At 39.0% G+C, this 21,982-nt stretch overlaps 1 protein-coding gene across 3 annotated transcripts; it reads left to right on the top strand.

Moving 5' to 3' along the window:
• Positions 1–612: 612 nt before the first annotated feature.
• Positions 613–20,375, top strand: TWF1 (twinfilin actin binding protein 1). 3 transcript variants are annotated; one of them, XM_058420482.1, is made up of 9 exons: positions 613–701; positions 4,249–4,326; positions 6,846–7,024; positions 8,232–8,327; positions 9,547–9,655; positions 14,097–14,218; positions 14,929–15,079; positions 15,478–15,599; positions 17,156–20,375. In XM_058420482.1, the coding sequence occupies exons 1-9, from the start codon at positions 662–664 to the stop codon at positions 17,324–17,326; spliced, it is 1,068 nt and encodes a 355-aa protein (XP_058276465.1). In that variant the 5' UTR covers positions 613–661; the 3' UTR covers positions 17,327–20,375. The 3 variants fall into 3 exon arrangements, with proteins under 3 accessions (XP_058276465.1, XP_039919508.1, XP_058276466.1); XM_040063574.2 differs by lacking the exon at positions 613–701 and adding an exon at positions 981–1,057 and having other exon boundaries at positions 9,547–9,651; positions 14,093–14,218; XM_058420483.1 differs by lacking the exon at positions 613–701 and adding an exon at positions 1,381–1,520.
• Positions 20,376–21,982: the final 1,607 nt, after the last annotated feature.

Here is a 21,982-nt window from a genome sequence, read left to right as displayed (position 1 = left end):
GGATGGTGCTTCTCAACCCATAGACAGATGAGCCTGAAAAAGAGCTAGCAAAAGGATATCGACATTCAGAGCATGTTTAAATTCATGATGGAGGACTCTTCCTCACTGGAAACTTTGAAAGAAAAAGCTGACGGAAAATGTACCAACACAGTTTGAAAAGGCATAAAGAAGCCTTTGGCCATGCAGATTGGGCCCTGAGAAGCAGATGCACCCTTTCTAAGCCTGGATCCATGCCCCGCCGAGGCAGACGAGTGGCTCAGCCACCAGATCTGCACTGAAAGAGACGAATTCTTCACTGTTTCTGTTGATGCAGTGCCACCACGTACCAAATAATGCAAAAATAACAGAGAAAGATCGCCTTGTCAGGGGCAAGGGCCTGAACTGAAAGAGCCTCGGGTCTGGGCTCTGTTCCCTGATTTGTGGGCTCTCTGTCAGGGACCGTCTAATCCAAAGTTTAGAGCGTATGCATGCAGCCTGCTGTCGCACACACCTGATGGCTCCTTCTGTGCTGCCCCAAGCCAGAGCGACAGGTCTCAACCGCTTCTACAGATCAATTAAATTCACCTGTTATTTTTCAGGACTTTGGTTAACAAGCAACTCGCGCCGCGGGGCACATGTCCCTTCCCGCCCGGCAGGACTGACCGCAGGCTTTTCGCCGGCGATGCCCGCGGCGGGTCGCGCTGCAGGCTCTGGGACAGCAGGTGAAGGGGGTGACAGAAAGGAGCGGGGAGGGAGAGCAAAGGGAACGGGAGAGAGCTGCGCCCGCCCCCGTTGTGAAGCACCGAGAGGAGGAGAGGGGGAGCGGGGCAGGGCGGTGCCGAGGCAGGGCGGTGTCAGGGCAGGGCGGCCGCTGCCCTCAGCCCTCAGCCCCCGGCGCGGCGCGGCGCGGCCGGCAGGGCCCGGAAGGCGCCGTGCTCCCTCGCGGCCGCTGAGTGGCGGCGCCGCGTCACGTGCGCGCGGCCGGGCCGGGCCGTGCCGGGCGGGCGGGGAGGCGGCGGCGGCGGCGGCGGCGGTGTCTGGGCGCGGTGCGACATGTCCCACCAGACCGGCATTCAAGGTACCCGCGGGGCTCTCCGTACCTCCGCGGTGCAGTGCTCCTCATGACAGCCGGCCCCGTCTCCGCTGTGGCCCTGCCAGCCGAGCGGGAGGCGGGCGGAGCGCCTTTCCCCGCGGGTCGGGGCGCGGCGTGGGGCAGACGGCCGCGGCGGGCGCTTAGCGGGCCGTTCCCGGCAGGATTTTTCCCACTGCTGCGCTCTTTGTTTGCTGTAGGAGGAGTCCGTCCTTTGCACCGCGGGCTGGCGAGGGGGCGAGCGAGCGGGGGAACTGCTGCTGGTTTCGTCCCCGGCGGCCACGGCTCCTCGGGGTCGAACCCACAGCTCCGTTCCCAGTCAGGCGAAGCCTGCAGGGTTTATCGGCCCGGCGAACCGCGCCTGTCCGCCCCGGAGAGGCAGGGAGCCCGCCCGAGGAAAGTGTTCGCTGCAGAGCCCCATGAATGGCGGGCAGGGCCCGCCTGGGCTCAGGTAACTCCCCCAGTGCAGGTTTTCCTGCGGCGGCCGGGTGAGCGGCGAGCCGGGGGTTGTCGCCTGCTCGGGGTCCCCGTGGCGAGTTTGGGATGGGGTGGACAGTACAGGAAATGCCGAGGGTCCCTGCCGGGTCCCTTGGATCGAGAGCCCTGGAGAGAAGCAGGAGCCCTGGCATAGGAGAATCCACTACAAAGACCATCGCTGGAGGCTTCAAAGGGGAGAAGTATGTGGGAACCTTTTTTCCCAGTGTTTCCAGGCCTTGGAGGGTGCGAGGAGCAGTTAGAAGGTGACAGCCCATTGTTTCGCAGTATTATGCGGGTTCCCTTGAATCACAGAATTGCTAAACAGGAATTATATAGCAGGATTATGGAGGGGTCGGATTTTACTGCAATCTGCGTGCTCGGTGACTAGTACCACGTACTTTGCCTGCACTCCGATATTTATTGGTGAAGGTGACTTTTGTCCCAGACACGGCAGCCCTTAGCTGCTCTTCTATGCCCTTTTTTGTCCATTAGCTGCATGTGATTTGCACGCTTTTCCCTCTCTTCTTTTCCTTCTTTTGCGTGCCAATCTCTGGTCTTTTTTGCAGCTCCTTGTTTTAAGTTCTTCAGCTGTTCTCAGGCTAGAGGTGCAGAGGTGCGCCTGGAATAGCTTTTGTTGTCCAGTCTGTGGAAATCTGTTAGTTAGTAACTCGTAATCCCTTGTTCTCCTGGCGATACTGGCAGGGAGGAGTGGAAGAATACTCTGTTGCTTATTGTAAGCAAAAGAGTGGCTAAGCCTCTTTTGCTGCTCTGCTTTGCGTCTGAGAGTCATTTGTCCTCTGAGGAGAGCTGTAAAGAACTCGGCAGCTTTCCTTCGGGAACCTGCCTCAGCAGGCACTAATCAGGAGTCCTGTTTGCAGCAAAGCAATTTGGAAGAGGAATAGCTCTACTTGTGCCATTGCTGGCTTTAGCTACAAACAGGCTACTGTCACTCATAAACAATTACAACGTTTGGCAGCATGGGCTGCTTTTTTCTGGAAACAGAAATGAAGTCATGGGCACAGTGACATGTACCAGGCAGTCGCTGAGAGAACTGGACTTTTTAAACAAGCTAGTACAGATAAATACTGTAGGAAGTCACAGAATGCATAACTGGGGGGGGGGTGGGGGGGTGGTGGTGGAGGAATACAATTGAGTGGGTCTACAGTCTTTTAAATAATTTAAAAATAACATTCGCTGCAAAATACTTATGAAATAAGCACAGATTTTTTTTTTATTCTGTGGCCCTCTGCTATGCAAAAAGTTTAAACAGAAAATACTATCACTGTTGTGGATTTAAAATCCTTCATGATGAAAAAACCCATATATCACTTGATAGTGAGCTGGTTTCACAAGTGTCTCAAAATATTTTTCAGGAATCTGTCACAGTTCTGGAACTGGTGTAGAGACTGCTGTATTCTCGTCTCATTTTGTTGTGTAGTGTAGTGTTGACATGAGAAAATAAGGAACTAAAGGATAATAGACAAGAAGAGGACAAAGAATATTCTGGGGGAACAAAAAGTCTAGAAAATGGCACAGTGTTTGGTTGCTCAATGGAATGGTGAAGTCCAGCAGAGATGATTAGAAAAGCTGTCAGCAAATTACTTTGAGGGTCTGCACTGGTTAGTGGGAAGATGACAGCCGGGATGAAACTGGGATTGACTGGTAACCCACTGCAGTTCAGTTTGTTTTAACATGTTCTTTTAACGTGCCATTTTGGACTCTCAGGATGGGCTTGGCACCACTTGGGCGAACATAAATGTAAAATATTTTGAGTACGGGCAGTAACGTTGCTGGATACCATCTGTTCACTTGGCCTCAACCTGGTTATAAACAATCCATTTTATTTGTTTCCTGGTTTGATGTTTGTATTGCTGGTGCTATGCTCTACCCTGTGGGATTACTTCAAGGACCAGCTTGCAATAAATGTTTTTCAGTAAATCCTTACAACCCCCTGTCTCTGGTATAATTAAACTTACTTGCACTTGGATTATTTAGCAGAGCAGCTGAGATAAGACTGGTCTTCACATGAGTCAAGAACAGTTCTTCAGTGTGCCTAGGGATGTGAGTCTGTCATGTTGGTGGTATAGTATCAATGTGATTTACAAACATGTAAATGTATTTTAGTTACTTTGTTAATTTTCTAAAAAGCTATCGTGTTACAATAGGTTGGGGCTTGAACAATGTGATAAGGCGGTGTGAAAGATGAGCAGTGAGTGGCAGCTTTCCCTGGTACTCTGCAGAGGGGCGATCTCAGGAAAGACCATCACTTTTGCCACACAAGCTCTAACATTTTCCTGGCAGGTGTAAAATTTCTGTCTGAAAGTTTGTACTAAGCCTGCAGACTTTGTGAAGCTGTTGTAATTTGAGATGCGTCATATTTTTATTGTGTTGCTGTGTTAACTCTGAAACATGAGATTAATGATATGATGTCACCTTTAATTTTCACAATGTTGAAAATCATTTAGTATGCTAGAGAACAGAGCTGTTTTGTAATGTTGCCTCTCATCTTTGTGTGGCAGGCTGATGGTTGGAACAGTATGCAGCATGGCAGCACCATCACTCCTGGGTTTGTTTTGCTGTCCAACTCTGTAGCAAAGGGCCAGTTGTACATTTTTCCAGTGTTGTTCTTACCCTCATGAATATTCTTTGTCCTAGGGAAGTGAAATGTGTTAATTTGATTACTTTTATTTTCTCTTTTTCAGCTAGTGGAAGTGTTAAAGACATCTTTGTTGGAGCCAGGAATGGACAATACAGGCTTTTAAAAATAGTCATTGACAATGGTTAGTCAAATTTTATTCTTTTTTTTTCTGGTTCTTTTAGATGTTTTCCTAGTTGTTTTAATAACTTCCATGCACAATTGGTTAAAAACACAATTCTGCCAAACTTAATGTTACTAAGGTAAAAATTAAATTTTGATCTTAAGCTTTTTTACTACAATACTACTGTATTTTTGCATGTGAATTTTTCTCCCAAATGTAATTTCATCTTTTACCAAGAACTGCTGTGTATTTTGTATGGCTAGTATAAATAAGCTTAGCTCTTACTAAAGAAAGAGAAAAGGAAATGAAAATTTCCTCACCTGTGTAGCATTGGACACTGGTTACTTTCACTGGACAGAGAGCTAGTTTTACACAACAACTAGTCCCCTTAGGTGTAGAACTGTAAATTTTATCTGCCTTTTTAATAAGGATATATCAGTATAAAAGTGCTGCATGTAGAAAGTCCTGCTAAAGCAGATGTTTAAATAGTAATCTGGCTACATTGGAAATATCTTTACAAATCTGTAACTTTATTTAAATTTTCAAAGTTAAAGCTGTTTCTTAAATCTCAACATATATGTATAAATAGAAAATTACATCATTTCAATCAGAACTTGAGTTTGATTTTTGAGCTTCTTGGTAAGGGATATAGGCTGCAAAAATTGAAAGATAGAAAATATAATTACTTTTATTTTCTTTAATAGCAATGTTGGTTGGTTATATATTTCCTGGTTTAGTCCATCTTTTCAAGTATGTCAGTTGTCCGCTTTGAAGCCGTTTGTTCTAGACTTCATTTACAGTACACTAAAAATCTGTTAGCTGGAGAAAGTTACATGTGCATACATGCACAGATACAGTTTTATTGTTAGGTAAATAACCTACTGTTACCTCCTTTATGTTTGCTTTTCTTAGGAAGTCTTCTGATATTTTATTATAGCTTTCTTTAAGGCAGTGTGGATAGTAAGATTACAGGAAAGATTTTGTGATAGTCTCAGTAGCCCAAGGTAAATGCTGACAAACCATTGTTTTGGGTTTTTTCCCATTAAGCAAGGCAAAACAATATGCTTTTGTGTATATGCTATTTATAATAGGAAGTGAAGCCTAGAAATAAGATACAAATGGAATACTTCCCCTATTTTTAATTTTTTGTGTATGTATACATGTGTATACACACATATATAGATATAAACATACAGATATACATATATGCATTTAATCTCTATAAGAAGCAGAATCCAGTCTATGATAATATTTTCTGCAGTTCAAAAAGAAACTTGTAAAACTCCCAGTATATTGGAAAAAGGGTAGTTCCTTCATCTGTCTTCAGGATCTTTATGTAACAGATAACAGCCAACAGGTAATATTCAAATCATGTTTTGCTAATCTGAGTTAATAAGAGAAGAGATTTGCTGCTGGGCATGAAGTTCCTCTGGCTGTATCTTAAATCCAAGTGGCTATAAGTCCAGCTAGAGTTCAGACTTGGCAAGTACATTCTGCAAGTATATTCTACAAAGGTTTAGTTGTACAGCTTCAGGTACTTCAGGTATTTTGCGTCTAATTCAAAGAAGGCCCAAACACCCTTGCCCTGTGTTCATGCTGTTGTAGGTGTTTGTGTTGTGTGAGTTACTGTGGTGGAATGCTTGGCTTGAAGTTTGTTGTAGAGGCACTTGTGTGCTGCTGTACTTTTGTCTGAAATTTTTTAAGTTAAGCCCTAGACTCTCAAAAGGTGATTTGTATACTAATTACTGTGATGGTCTTCAAACTGTTGCAAGACTCCATTTAAACAGGGTATTTCTATTCCAGTTGTGTGGGCTAGTATTTATTTGGAAGCTGAGAAATGTTTTGTATGAATTTATACTAATGCTTTCCTTTGAAAACTGAGATGTGATATATAAATAAGAGAAAAATCTTGTTGCTACAGCTGTTCACATAATTAAATACCACTGAAGTATTCTATACAGACTTAAGCCAATTATACATAATAAACAACTTCAGTCATTTAAAGAGACCATAGATATGAAGCTATATTAGAAAGAGGTTTATCTACTTACATAGTCAAGTTAGGGATTAGTGCAAGCATATTCATTCCAAACTCTTTTCACTGTATAACTGGGTTATTGACTCCTTACAGTGAGTACAAACACTAATATGTTATACCAAGACCATCAGTAATTATAATTCTAAAATTTGAAAGTTTACTCTTATCTTATTTATACCTAAGTATTCAAAATTAAAAAATAAACTAACTGTTAGAAGTCAGTTCTTATTTTCCTTCTGAGTATGTTATGCTAAAAAAACTAACACTAGAAGCACGTTACTTCTCAACTATCAGTATTACAGTTAAAGTAAATTAGGGTTTGAACATACACAGCTTTTGTTGGAATTCATCTACTTTTACACTTACTGTTCTTGTCATCCATTCTTCTGGGCATAATTATGAACGATTAAGTGTCCAATTAACTTCTTATTGTACTTATTAATTTTGACAGATTGTATTAACTGTATTGTTGCTAACCTGTAGCTTTGGTTATTGGTTTTAGAGCAGCTTGTTGTGGGATCCTCTAGACAGCCAGTTGGATCATGGGAAAAGGATTATGATTCCTTTGTCCTTCCCCTTCTTGAAGACAAGCAACCATGCTATATATTATACAGATTAGATTCGCAGAATGCTCAAGGATATGAATGGATCTTCATTGCGTGGTCACCTGATCACTCTCCTGTAAGTAACAGTCATTGGAGGCTTCATGGTAATGATTTTTCAACAGTACCGTTTGATCTGAATCTGAGATATGAAGAAAAAGGATGTGAGGTATGAAGCAGTCTGCAACCTTCCCCAACATTCCCAGAAGAAAACTAGGAAAATGTTTCTTTAAGTTGATTAAAGGGCATATCAGTAGGTCTAGATGGAGTACAGCTGAGCCAATGTACTTTTAGCCTGACTGGCGGACACAAAACAGGTTTTTTGCCATGTTTGTCTGTCTTACTGTCAGTACTTGAGAAAAATTTATGAAAGGATATAGGACAGAAATCCTAATGGGTGCTCAATAGAGAAGGATTATAGTGTGAGCTCAAGCTGTTTATTCTCTTTGGCTTGCTGGCTGCCCAGCTGGCACTTGTGGATATGTGGTGTGCCACAGAATGCACTGCTTCTTAGTGGTTTCAGAGCATGGGAAGGGGCTGAGGTTAGAATTAAGGATTTCTAGGGGAAACTAGGATACAGGTTCTGGGAGCGTGAGATAAGGGAAGGCAGAAACCAAAGCTGTTCCAATATTCAAACTGCTTTCACTAGCAGTTAAGAAATGATAAGATACACCAAAAGTTGATGTGCGTAGAGACAATTATGTGGAGAAGGTGAAGTATTGTGGAGAGGATAACATGATGGTGAAATAAAGTGGGAAGGTGGGGCTGCTGTTGAGAGTAGTAAGTGACTATGTTAAACACAAGTTAATAGGGAGCAAAGATAATTTTTCCGCTTTATAGTTGAACTATAACTATCTGGAATCACTATCAAATCAAAAGTAATGAGTTATTTCTAGTTCTGCTCTTTTGCTGTCTGTTGTATCCATTAGAACACAGACCAGGTGACAAAAGATTTAAACAATTGTGGGTATTTCCCATTTAAAATTAGTAAAGATTATTTTGATTTTTTTTCCCATTTAAAAAAAAGATCATACTCCAACTAAGGCTACAATTCAGCTTTGAAGTTACTTTGAAATAATACATAGTATCATGACCTTGAGAGTTTTATAGTATGAGTAAGTGAGTCAGAGCTGTACAAGTTTATAGTGCAGTTTCAACATTTAAAATACTTGTTTAAGAAAGATGTTTGTTAATGGACTTGGTATACCAACATGTTAGATTCTCTGTGTGCAGCAAAATTTTAATGAAGAACCAAACCAAAATGCTACTGTTTTATTATATGCTAGGTTCGTCAAAAAATGTTGTATGCAGCAACCCGAGCAACACTTAAGAAAGAATTTGGAGGTGGCCATATTAAGGATGAAGTATTTGGAACAGTACAGGTATGTTTTTCTTTTCAAAGTCAGGACGCTGACTTTAAATACTGAATATCGTAGCTGATGTTATTGGTATGAATGTGGGTTATTTATGGTTTTTTTTGATTAAGGGAAAAAGAGTTAAAAGCTCTGTGTATTATTCCAGTGTTAAAGTGTATTTAAGCTCATTTGAACAAGTTAGTAGGTATAGTTAACACTGTCAGACTTAGGAAGTCCTTGCTTCAAATGGTTATGATAACCAAATAACCTAACAATAATAGGCATATCTCTTAATCTCATTGCATGAGCAGGAGTCCTCTAATAGAATGGAAGGAGTTGGAAGTTTGGAGAATAAGAGGATATTGTAGTGGGGGAAAAAAGTTGTGAAAGAGAAATGGGCTGTTGTGGTGGACATGAGACTAATAATTCTGTTGCTCACTGAGTAAGTAATTTGTTATATTTATTATTAACCTGTCATGGAGGCTTCATTATCCTAACAAACATGTGAATAAACTTCTCTGGAGAAGCTGTATTCTAGGGAAGTAGATAACTGACTTGCTAAGAGAGTTTACTGGTAGAGCTCCTGGTTTTTTGGGGGTTTTTTTTTGTCTGTTTAGTCAACCAGTCTCTGACTGCCACATGCACCAAACCATTAGCAGTCTATGTAATATGTGAAATTTGTGTCTAGCACTAAAGTCTGAGCTTCCGTCTCAGTTTTGGGGAAGGAGCCTTATGTCTGTCTTACTGTTATTTCAGAATGGGCTTGGGACACATGGAAGATGACATTGATGTAACTCACATTATCCAGGCTCATTATGTTATGGCTTATATATCTCTAAATTGTTGGTTTCAGTGTCTTTATAAACTTCTTAATTGTTCCTCGCTTTTAATGTTAATCTGTGTGAAAATCACAGCTTCTTCAAGGTGTTCAAGTTGCTGATCTCACTCAGGATCTTGATCATCAGCATCCAGTGGGTTACTTTGTCTTTATTTTGTTAAACCTAAGGATGGTTTGGTTTCAACCAGCTCTAGTGGAATCCTATTATGGTCCCACCTGCAAATTCATATATATTAACCTGAATACCTCTGGGCTTCTGAAACAAGACATAATGTAATATTGGAATATTCAAATAAAATTACCATAACTGTATGGAAAGCAACTACTTTTTACAATGCTCCGTAGAAAATCTTTGAAGAACAGTTTTATTCTAAAAAACCCTGATAAATATTGATATTATGCTTTCAGGATGATGTTTCACTGAATGGATATAAAAAATATTTGATATCACAATCTTCGCCTGCACCTTTGACTGCAGCAGAAGAGGAACTTCGACAAATTAAGATTAACGAGGTACCTAAAATGTCTTCAAACATGTGTGGGAAATGGTGCAGAGTTTCAAATGTACTGTAGGGAAATGTTTTTCTAGGGTAAGAAAAGGCAGAACAGAAAATGGAAAGTTTCAGAAAGTGTGAGTGGATGAGCATATAAATGTACTTCTCAATGGGTTGAAACTGCAGGATGATGATAGCTGGATTTGAAGTGGCATGAGTTATCTCACTGTTGTTTGAAAGGCCTAGTGTCCGAATCAGAGGCCTCGCAGCTGCAGAGCTTAATTGTTGCAACTTAAGCTTTTAGTGTCACTGGATGTCCTTCTTTGTCAAGGGTGACCAGGCACTGGCGCTGGTTGCCCAGGGAGGTTATGGGGTCTCTGTCCTGGAGATATTCAAAAGAGGTTTGGACAGAGAACTGGCCAGCTGGCTCTAGGTGGCCCTGATAAAACTGTGTCATTGGACAATGTGGCCTACGGAGATGTCTTCCAACCTCCGTCATTGTCCACATGTGATTGCCCCCATGCATTTCCCATGGTGGTAGAAATTGTAAAGATAACACAAAATAGCAATTATTGCAGTGAGTGATTGCCAGGAGTATTTCAGCAGCCTTATTCTTAGAGGAAATGTACATAGTTTCCAGTACCGGTGCACTTGTCTTTGAGAGGAAGGGAAGAGGATTCCAATAAAAATAAAACAGAAATCCAAACCAAATAGCTGATCTGATAATTTTAAGAGACTGATTTGCTTATGCTGCAAACACTTTTTAGAGAATTTCCTATCAAATGCCTTTAACCAAAAAAATGATGATTGCTCACTAGCTGTGACTGAAAAATTTCACAGGATTCTTTTTACCACATTTTTCCTTCATTTGAACCGTGTTTATGTCAGATGTATATTAAAATAGGTCATGTGCTGAATTTTTTTGTTCTTTAGACCTGTATGTTAGAGCTGTGGTACATGTGTTTGAAGTATGATTTATTTCTGCAGCTGGATACCAGGCAGTCATTGTGTTACATATAGCTGTGTATTTCTCTTACGTTTTCACTCTATTGTGCTTTTGCGGCAACTTTGTTGTTTATTGACTTTTTTTCCCAGTGGTATTTTTTGTTAGTTTTCATGTCTGATTTTAACAACTCAATGTAGAAATACACCCACCATCATTAAATACTGCATTTTACTTAATCAGCTTGTAAAAAAACCCCAATAATGAATGTAAAACTTCTGTGGGCTCGGTGATCACTTCTGGTATTAGTGTATGTGCTACATAAAATGTGTTTAGAAGCTGATTTATGCAGACTGTCTTTACATGTTCTGAAATTTCAGTAGCAATACCTTTGCTTTTCAGGGACACATAAAGTGTATATTGCTGTCATTTTGGCTTTGTTTGAAACATCTCACAATACATTAACTTACATCACTTTCCTCTTCATTGTTTCCACTGTTACAAAGCTTAGACTTAGAAAATGAAAACCTTTCTGATTTTAAAAAGTTTTCCCTATGTATATTCTTTCGTAATCACCCTAAGAAATATTTTACTGGGCCAGATCAAAGGATCACCTAGTCTGTTGTCATGTCCTTGGGAGAACAGCAGAAATCTAGGAAGGATGTAGAACAGGGCAAGAAGGCCATAATTACCTTTAAATCTTCTTCTGTTGCCTCAACATTTGCAGGTAGGGATCTTCCTGCACAAAAGATGACATCTTACTGTTTAATTCTTCTTAATGGATTTTTCATCCATCATCTAGTCTTGTCATTTCTATAAATCCACCTAAAGGTTTTGTTGACCACAGAACCTGTGGCAGCATATTCCACAGCTTGACAAAATACTGTATAAAGAACCACTGACTGCTGTCTAGAATCTCTAGTTGATTTTGATACCTGTACAGATAGTGTGGCAAAGGCAAAGAGGAGTCATTCTGTCAATCCTCAGTTTGCCCCTCCCCTTAGATAAAGCCCTCTGTATCCCAGAATGCCAACCATATACCAGGCTGCCTCGAAAGCAGTGTGACCAGCAGGTAAAGAGACATGATCCTCTCCCTCTGCTGTGGTGAGATCCCACTGGGAACACTGCATTCAGCTCTGGGGTAGTCAGCACAGGAAAGACATGGACCTGTTAGAGTGCATCCAAAAGGGGGCCACAAAAATGATCATAGGGCTGGAACATATTCCCTGTGAGAAAAGGCTGAGAGAGTTGGAGTTGGTCAGCCTGGAGCATTGAAGGCTTCAGGGAAATCTTAGTGGCTTTTCAGTGCTTAAAGGGGGCTTATAAAAAATAAGGGAATGGATTTTTAGCAGGGCCAGTTGCAATAGAACAAGGGGGAATGGTTTTAAACTAAAACGAGGTAAGTTCAGATTAGATATGAGCAAGAAAATGTTTTACGGTGAGTGTGATGAGGTCCTGGAGGAGGTTGCTGAGAGATGTGGTAGATGACCCATCCCTAGAAATACTCCAGGTCAGATTGGATGAGGTTCTGAGCTACCTGATCTTTTTGACAATGTTGCTGCTTACTGCATGGGGGTTGGACTAGATCACCTTTAGAGGACCCCTCCAACCCCAACTGTCCCATGATTCTCCATCCATGGACCTCTGTTGTATTCCTTATCAGTTATCTCTTCCAGGCTGGTGAGTCCTAATCTGGGTAGTTCTTCCTCCTAAACAAGGCTTCCATACTTCTGATCCTTTTGCTTTTCTCTGCAGTTTTTCCTGTTCTGCTATATAATTTATGAGATGGAGGGATGGGGAAGCCAGATCTGCATGTGGTATTCAAGATGCAGGCATGTTACTGATATCTACAGTGCGTAATAATGTGTTCTGTTCTCAACTCTTTTCTAACAACATTTCATTTGTGGGTGGGAAATGTTCGGGGTTTTTTTGTTTTGCTTGGGATTATTTCCAGATTTAGTCAGAATGACATGCAAGGTCTTGCTCCTGAATGGTAGTAGCTAGCTCAATGCTATCACCATACAAGTAAAAAAGAGGATTTTTTTTCCCTCCTGCATACATTTACATTTATTCACAGGAAATTTCATCTGCCATTTTACCCAGTACTCAGCAGCCATTACTAACTAAATCTTAGTGTGAATTTAAATATTCTTAAGGGACTTGGGTGATTCTGTTAATTTTCTTATACCTGGAGTTACACTGGGTTACTCTCTTCTCTTATCTACCTCCACACTTCACAGCTTGTTCTTAAGTTTGGAATACTTATTTTCTACCTGTATTTTAATATGGTTTCTAGAGCGTGGTATTTTATTAAGGTTTATTATTTTTGTGATGCCTCTTTTACATTTGTCAGTCAGGCTTTTGTGCAGATATATTTTTTGTGGAATAGTTTTTCTATAACCTTGTTCATAAATTCAGCAATATTTGTGCAAATTAAGCTTTATTTTCCTCTTTCCTTGTTGCTGACAAGCTGATCTTTAAAATGTGAAGTATAAGTAAGTGTTGCCACCAGTGTTTGGGTTTTTTCAGTTTCATGTTTTATTAGCATCTCTTTTTAATAAAGCTGCACATCTTCTAAGTTGATAGATCTAAGGCCCACACTTTCCATTTGGTACACTTTTTTGACTTTGGCAGCTTCATAACGAATGTTAAATGTAATTGTGAGACTTTAAAAGGAAGGTAATATATTCAAAAACTAGTATGTAGACAATAAACTATGACTGAAGAAGACTGAAGGCCAGAGCTCATTTTAAGAGAAACTGAATGAATATTAAATATAGATTCTTGAATATCAACTATAAAATAACTGTTCTCTCATATAATTTGACACTAATATAACTGGATTATGAACAATTGTCTATCTTGTCCTAGATTTTTTTTATTTTTTTTTTATTTTGTGCTAAGACCTTCTAGAAATAAGAAATTAGGATTTTGCTTGTTTTGTTTGCTTTGGTTTTGGTATAGGCTTTTTGGGGGAGTATGTTGAAGCAGGAGGGAGAGCAGTAGCTTTACTTTTCCTTCAGGAAGATCAGATTGTCTCATAATTTCTTTCCTCCTTCAAAAATTTTGACTCCCTAGAAAGTATGTCTTTGTTTTTGATCTAAAATTTTTCCATCTATAACAAAGTTTATAAGGAATATTTTCAGTTCAAAAGTATAACACAGCATATGAAAATCAAGATTTTTCTTCCTAGATTATTGTGTCTCTATACCAGATTTTAACTTAGAACTTCTTCACTGACACTTGAACCAGTTTTCCCTCTGATGATTTTGCTGCTCTGCTAAGCAGAGCTGTTTCAGAGATAAGAAACTTTGCAGGCTAGCAAACAAACATGACCGGTAAATTAAAAAATGCAAATCTTTGGTATATGGGGATGATTTCTTGGGGTGGTTTATTCTTGGAATAGCTACTGCTAACTCTATGCGTAACCATATGGAATGCATTGTCAGTCATTGTATGAAACCAAATCAATGCCTGCAGAGATTTCTTTTAACATCTCAGCTGACTTGTGTTCCAGGTACAGGCGGATGTTGGTGTAGATACCAAGCATCAAACACTGCAAGGAGTAGCATTCCCCATTGCTAAAGAAGCTATTCAGGCTCTGGAGAAACTGAAAAATAAGAAACTCAATTATGTACAACTGGCAAGTATAAATATTTGAACTCCTTTTTGATGAGTATAAAATAGATTACCTACATATTAAACAATGTGTGTTGATGTAGTATGTGTTGGAGGTTTGCACAAATGGGACGGGACTGCTGGGAGATGTTTCCACGAGCTTTATTGCAGCGCCAGTCTTGTATTACAAGGTTGAGACAATTGAAAGGTGGCAACAGCTCACATCTTTCCAGCAGCAGCCAAAGATCTCTTTGTTACAGGGCATTTTAAAAGTTTTCCAGCCAATTGCTAAGGCTTACAAACGATTTTTCTAGCCTGTCACTAAAAGCACACATACACCTGCTTCAAAGAATGCTTGCTCGTATACTTTCTATTAACAATACATAATATCCATTATTAAGCTTAAAACCTATTATCTTGCTAAGCATATTTTTCTGCAGTCTTAAGGTCTATCCTAGCCAAGCAAAGTCAATTGTTTCATGTCCTTGCTTACTGTATCATTGTATGCTTTCTAGTTTCAGGCTTTGCAGCTGCCGCTAACTCTTAAGTTCTCTGCTGTTCTGAAGCCTGCTTTTACAGCTTCTAAAAATCTTCTTACCTTTACTATTTCCCACAGTAGTACGCTGATAAATTACCATTTTGAATTAGATAAATTAAAACTTTTTTTCCATCCTGTTATGTTCTCTGGTTTGTATTTTTGTGTATTAACTATATTCATGTTTGCTTTGTTTACAGCAAATTGATATGAAAAATGAAACTATTATTTTGGCCAACACGCTTGATACAGAACTTAAGGACTTGCCAAAAAGAGTTCCAAAGGACGCTGCACGTTACCACTTTTTCCTGTATAAGCACACACATGAAGGAGACTATTTGGAATCCATAAGTATGAGAAAATCTCTCAATATGGAACTTCACTGGCTTGTTTCAAATTCCTTAGGAATTTTGAGTCAGAGAGAAAGATGTATCAGCATGATCATAAATTTCAGAGTCATTTGGTTGTGAAACTGTGAACTTGTGAAGGAGAGCTCCTATGTTTGTAAAGTTGTGAGCTATCCCTTTTGATTATGAACACTTATAAATGTGAAAACATACAGATACCGGCCATTCCCTGTTTGAAATGAAACACTTGCTGAAGCAAAAAAGCTCCATAATGACACATTTTTTGCTTTCAGATTGCATAGTTGATTTCCATTGCCTCTCTGCTATAAATGGTTTTATGATACAGCTTTTGATAAAGTGTATTTATGGTCTGATTTGTGTTGTTGTTTTCTTTTCCTGCAGTTTTCATCTACTCTATGCCAGGGTATACCTGTAGTATACGAGAACGAATGCTCTACTCTAGTTGCAAAAGTCCACTGTTAGAAATTGTAGAAACACAGTTGTGGATGCAGATAGTAAGAAAGGTAAGTGCAGTGGGTGTGTGGGTATTTTCTCCATCCCTGTCTTCCCTTATTAATGGAAAACTATAACTGTTTCTGTCACCACCTTGTCTAAACAATGACAAGTGTTGTGTAACTTAGTTTGTCCTGAACAGGAAATAATTGTTGATGGAGCTGGAGATACAAAGTTAAGTCATGGAAGTTTTACTCTGTTTCATATATTCTACACTTTTATCTTGAACAAATATATCCTTGTGCATCAAGGACATATTTGAGAGTACTTTGAAGGACCTAATAGAATTGACGTGATTTCTTACTCAAAGTTGCATTGTATTTTGGACCACAACACATTGCTGTTGTTAAACACCAAATTCCTTTAAAGTCAAAGTTTTATAGGGATTTTCAAAATACTTTCAAGCTGTAGTTTTGAAAACTAGAACTGCTATCTTAGGAGTCCTTGATGGGACAAACAAGCATTTGTAAGTAAGCTAATCTTTTCATGCTGTATAGGTTTTACTGCAATGCAAAAAGTTGCTTTTCACCTCCTGAGCAGAGACCACAGAAATGGTCCACTTGTGACCTACAGTTACTTTTTAAACACTTTTGTGGAAGCTTTGTTTCTGTGGAGATTGTTTACCTTAAAAATAGCAGAGTTAATACTAACCATTTTTACTGAGATGGCATGCATTAACTAGATTTTTGCTATGTGTATTTGTATGTAATTCTTTTTCTGAAGTTGCCTTTCTACAACAAAATTAAAGCACCATCTGACTCCTGAAAATTCCTGCAGACAGAAATTTCTGAACCATGTACTTGTAACAGCAAAACTGGGGCTGGCAAGTCTGTCAAGTGTTATGGTTGGCAGGGCATGAAGTGCTGAATGTTCAGCAGAGCAAGGCCATAGCATTTCTCTGAATTTTAAGTTCCTGGAATTTAAAACAGTGGAGTTTGGCTTGAGAACACTATTTTCTTTCTATTTGGTTTCATATATCTAGATTTTGAAAACTAAAACACGCCTCTCCATTTTGTTCATTATTTTAGCCTTTGCTTGCTAAACACTCAAATATTTGCTGATTGGCAGTAGCCAAATAATAATTGACGCTTGCTGATTGGCAGTAGCCAGCTAATAATTGAGGCTTCTTTATAATCCTCCCCCTCTTTCTCAAGAGGTAACAGTATTATCACATTGCTTATACAGTAAGTGTTTAAAGCATGTTATAGTGAACAACTTTGAGTCTTAAAATGAGTAAGTAAGCACTAGTTTCACAGGGAATGTGTTCTCCTAGATAGTGTTAACAGGTACACTGTGCCAAAGCTTGGGGGGGAAAAAAATTCTTTGGCATATGTACTGTTTAGTTGTGCTTACATTTCAGGAAGATAATTAAGTCACACTTAATATGGTAAGAGTTTAGGGGAGTCTCAGAAAAACTATCCAAGATTTCTCAAGGCATTAGGCACAAGCTGGAGAGCTTTTCATGCTTAACTTTTGAACATTAGTGCACGTATGATTTTAATATAGTATTGAGTTTCAGCAAAGTTTCTGAACATTTTTGACTGAGTATGATGTTTTTTTCTGCCAGATTGAAATAGATAATGGTGATGAATTAACTGCTGACTTTCTTTATGAAGAAGTACATCCAAAACAACATGCTTACAAACAGAGTTTTGCTAAGCCAAAAGGTCCTGCAGGGAAGAGAGGAATACGAAGACTGATTAGAGGCCCAGCAGAGACTGAAACACCTAGTGATTAGAAACTGTGTTTGTATTTGTTAAAGTATTAGAGTAAGAAATGAAATTCTGGCTTTTGGTAATGAACTGAAATCATTCCATTCATAGATACTAGGGATAAAAAAAAAAGCTCTTTTTACTCTTCTCTTTTCTGACCTCAACACTTTTTATATTGTTACATGATTATATTTGTTGACCATGTTTTATGACATATAGGAGAGATAATTATTTTAATACTAGAAGAGAAAAAATAAGCTAGTGCCCCTTTATTTTAATTCAGAATCCATTATTTAATAGCTGTACATGTGATCATAAACTTTGCAGACACAAGACTATGAAGCCCATGTATTCTGTGGGTAAGTCACAGCTGTATTCTTATGTGTAGCCTATTAAAGCTGTAAGACTTTCCATGTGAGAAGAGATGAAGGACTACATAGCATTATCCCAATTGAAACTTTATTTTTCCTTGTAGCACTAATGGACAATAGTAAAATAGAAGGCTGTCATTGGATTTTGACAGGATGCATTCCTGGATTTTGTTGTTTTGTTTGGTTTTAATTTTTTTCCTTGTAATGGAAAAGATAAACTAAAATCAGTTATCGTTTGATTAATATAAGGAAGAGGTGGACATTTTTCTAGGCAAAAACTTGGTCAACTCAAATTTATAACTAATTTCATGAATTATCTTTTAAAGAAATCTGACATAAAACACCATAGCTTTTCCAGACTTCTGTATCACTTGTAAGTGTTACCTATTAGGTACTGAATGACCAAGTAAAAGGTGATTAAAAGTCCTTGAGTTAATATACTCAATAGATTACAGAGCTGCTTTCAGAGCAATATGCCTAAAGTATCTAGTAAGTAATTAATTATCGGTGCACTTGGATCAAAAAATGTGTAAATTCAGTAAAAATTGAAGTAGTCTTGCTTCATAACAGTGAGTTATCCTTGAGGTTCTACTCATTTTGCAGTATCAACTGCAATCTTTACTTTCAAGGCATTCTGAAAACTACTCTTCCTAAATGTTTGAACTTCAGTAGTAGCCTACATCTGTAATTGAAATCCAACTAGGTCTTGAATAACTGCTGGCAGCAAGCCCCTGGTTAGGATTTTTGGGTGTTTTTTCCTCCCTTCTTCCCTTCTTCAAAATACTAAAATCAGCCAGAATAGTCTAAATTTGACTGAACTGTAAGTAATGCGTTTAACAGAAAGACAAAATATAGATTATTTTAATAAGTCCATTAAGGGAGACTTAGATGTGGAAATCAAGTATTGGATGACCTTAAATATTTAAAACGGTGTGATGAAGCAAATACTCGTGAATAGATTATATTCCTAGCGAGGATTTGCTTTTTAGTGTCTCGTATGTGACCTTTGTGGTTTTTGAGTTTTGTTGATTTGGTTTTTTTAAAACTACATGGGAGTTGCCAGCTTTGGTTCATTGGATATTATCGTAGCTGCTGGATATACTCATTTTAGAGCTGAATCATGTGTTTACCTGGTGGAAGATGGATTTTAACCTAGTTTTGTAGGGAATAATGTTTTGACACTAGTAGTTCCTGACAAAAAATTGTTTTATCTATTATTTTGTTTGGCTATACTAGCTTGCTATTGACATCTGAGATTGCACTATATAATGTGAAGGTTGCAATAGTTGGTTTTACTGTGTTTTTTTTATATGCAGCAGAAATTTTACACTTCAGCTTTTTTTCATTTAATTTTACACACTACATCAGTCCAATTCAATAGCTCTTGATCCTCAGCTAATCTCCTGCTGGCCCTTAGCTCTCGTGTTCTTTTTCTGCCTCTTGCCTTCTCCATCTGGGGTAAGGAGCTGGTCTTTGAAGTGTTTCTTCTGTACTATGGCAGGCAAGTGTCATAGTTTTTAATAAATATATGGTTACTGTGTGTGCAGCTCATTGTATACTGTAATTAAATGTATTCTTAGACTAACTCAGAATATTTGCAGCACACCTAATTCACTTTGGAGTTTTTCTTTTGGTTTGGTTTTAAGGAGTGTAGCATTTATAAATTACTGCAAGAGGATTGTTTGAATTTAGTATTCCTGCCCTTGTGCCATAGCAGGAGTGCATACACATCTTTACACTTTCTTGAGCCAGTAAAGAAGTTCAGCTTTTTAAGACTAAATGTTTTAAATAATGAACAGTTTGACCTGATATGGTTTGTGTGCATGTTGTGGGGGTTTTGTTGGACGTTTGTTTTTGGCATTTTTCCCGTTATTTTTATTGGTTTGTTTTTGTTGTTGGTTTTGGTGTTTCGGTTTTTTTTGTTTGTTTGTTTGTTATCCGGCCCTGGGTAGATGAGGATAGAAGATGGAAATCTTAATCTGGATGATGATGAGGTAGTTAAGTGATTATGCAAGAGCATTTATGATGAGCTGCTTTAGAGTTCAGCCCAAAGCAGACATTGTAAATTATCTCACGTGAAAATTTTCTATGTGATGTACACACCCTGGCCCAGCTGGGAGTCAGTCATATCCTGAGCATGTCTCCCCCAAAACAGAATTCTATGAAGTCTTGCACTGCTGGCTGCTTCTCCAGGCCTCTTGTAGCTATTCTCCTAACAGCAATAAGAAGTATCTGTTCTTTTTGTAAGATCTATCACTTTTACATCTACATAGTTGCTTCCACTTCTGTTTATGAATATTCAGAACCAGCGCAAAATGTGGGCATTAATCGAAGTTGCTCCTTTAACTGTCTCTGCTCATTAAATAATTGAAAGTGTCCATTCAAGTTGTTGTTGGCCTTCATAAAGCCCCAAAGCAATGCAGCTGCTTGCAGTTTACTCACAAGCTATTAAACAGTTAATTAACAGGACAGGTAATAAATATTTATGTTGAAAGTTAAGATGATCTTGGTCTTTTAAAACACTCCTATCAAAGGTTAAACTAATCAAGGTAAAAATTGCTGTTGCTCAGATAGACACTGTAAATAAAAAAAAATTGTTTATCAGTATGTTTATGCATTCAATGAAAGCCACCTTCAGATGCTAAAATTGACTAAATTTCCCTTATCTATTTTGTAATTTACTTTATAAATAAAGATTGATGCTTTAGCTTGGTGTTGTCTGAATCATTTCATACTCTCTTTAATGAAGATCTAATATCACAATGTGTAATAGGCAGGTCCCATGGGACTAGAAAGCTACTGCAAGGTCTAAGAGGGGAGGTGAGCAGAAACAGAATTCCTGACTTTTGCTATTAGAGAAAAATCACTGTTAGAAACGGGTACTTTCCCATTTCTTCAGGGGAACAGCACTGAGGGCTCCATAGCAGGATCCTAGGGTGTTCTCTTGATGTTTTTGTGCTTTCAGCAATAAGATCCTTCAAAAATTTATTCTATCCTTTTAAAATGCTGAAGTAGTTGACTGGTGATTTAACAGTTCCCTCTGTTCTTACTTGCTCAGCATGAACTACTATAATGAAACTACTTGTTATGTTGTTCAATTAACGCTTTTTGTCTAAACTGAAAATAATTTGCTTGAAGACCTCCTATTGCCCTGAAAGTTTAAGACGAAAAGAACATTCACTGGCTTGGCTTTTCTATTAACTGTCCTGCCAACACATCCCCATGGGGAAATATTTGTGATGCAGCAATTTTATAATTGAAAGAAGAAAATTTGAAGATGTGAACTAGGACTGCAGGCACTTTTAATGCCAATTGCTATCTATAATCAGAGCTGTAAGAGGAACAGGCATAAGGTAGGAGGAGGGAATAGGCTAGGCCTCTATGTACCCATGAATATCAGAAGCAATTTTATCTGCCTTTTAGTCAGTGGGTGGTAAATAAACTCCCAGCTGGAACTCTCAGATACAAAGATGAGGCATGTCCCATTTCAGTAATATGAAGTGCTATGTCTGGTGTGTTGGCTCAGAAGGCAACTGGACAAACTGATCAAGTTATAATAGAGTCTTAATAAATTAAGGAAGACTGTATATACCCTGTCCAACGTGACTGAGTTGCAAACTGTACAAAGCCATTGTATTACAATGTAGTATCTCTAGATACATATCCTGTTCTTGCTTTTGTTCCTCAGCAGGCACTTATGGCTCATCCCAGCCTGAGGGCTGTGCAGACACCTCTGCTCTGGCTCCCAGCAGCCATTCTGTTACTCCTGCTGTGGCCAAGGGGAGAACTGTTGCCCTTCTTATGAGGTTCTCCTAAAAAGGCAATTTTCTTTGGATCATTATCATTTACTTTCATCTTTCTATTTATGGCTTTCTAATAACGGAATTGCAGTAAATTGCTATTTTTCATTCATCCCTCCTTCCCTGGGTGACTAATTGCTTTATGTTACAGTTCTTAGATCTTTAACATGTAAAAGGGTTGGCTCGTTCCCTGAGCAGTTCCTCTGTTGCCCTCCATGGCACCTTCCCTGCTGAGACAGGATGTAGGCCAGCCAGATTAGCCCTGTCTCTGCCCCATGTGGAGCTTTCTTCACCCACAGGAACTGTATTGGATTTCTCTCAGCTCCAGTTCTATGAAACCAGATCATCCCATTACAAATACCTTGAATGACTCAAGTTACTGATCTGTGTCTTAGAAATCCTTATTATAGTAAATAAATATGTATTCTAGGATAATTTAATATTTTTGCAGGGAGCAAAAGAGACTAAAAGTCAGCTACTCTTATCCTCTGTTAGTGTCTAGAAATGTTGA

Source organism: Hirundo rustica, chromosome 4 (genome assembly GCF_015227805.2).
Source record: "Hirundo rustica isolate bHirRus1 chromosome 4, bHirRus1.pri.v3, whole genome shotgun sequence".
Taxonomy (NCBI): domain Eukaryota; kingdom Metazoa; phylum Chordata; class Aves; order Passeriformes; family Hirundinidae; genus Hirundo; species Hirundo rustica.
This window is presented reverse-complemented; position numbering and strand designations above follow the sequence as displayed.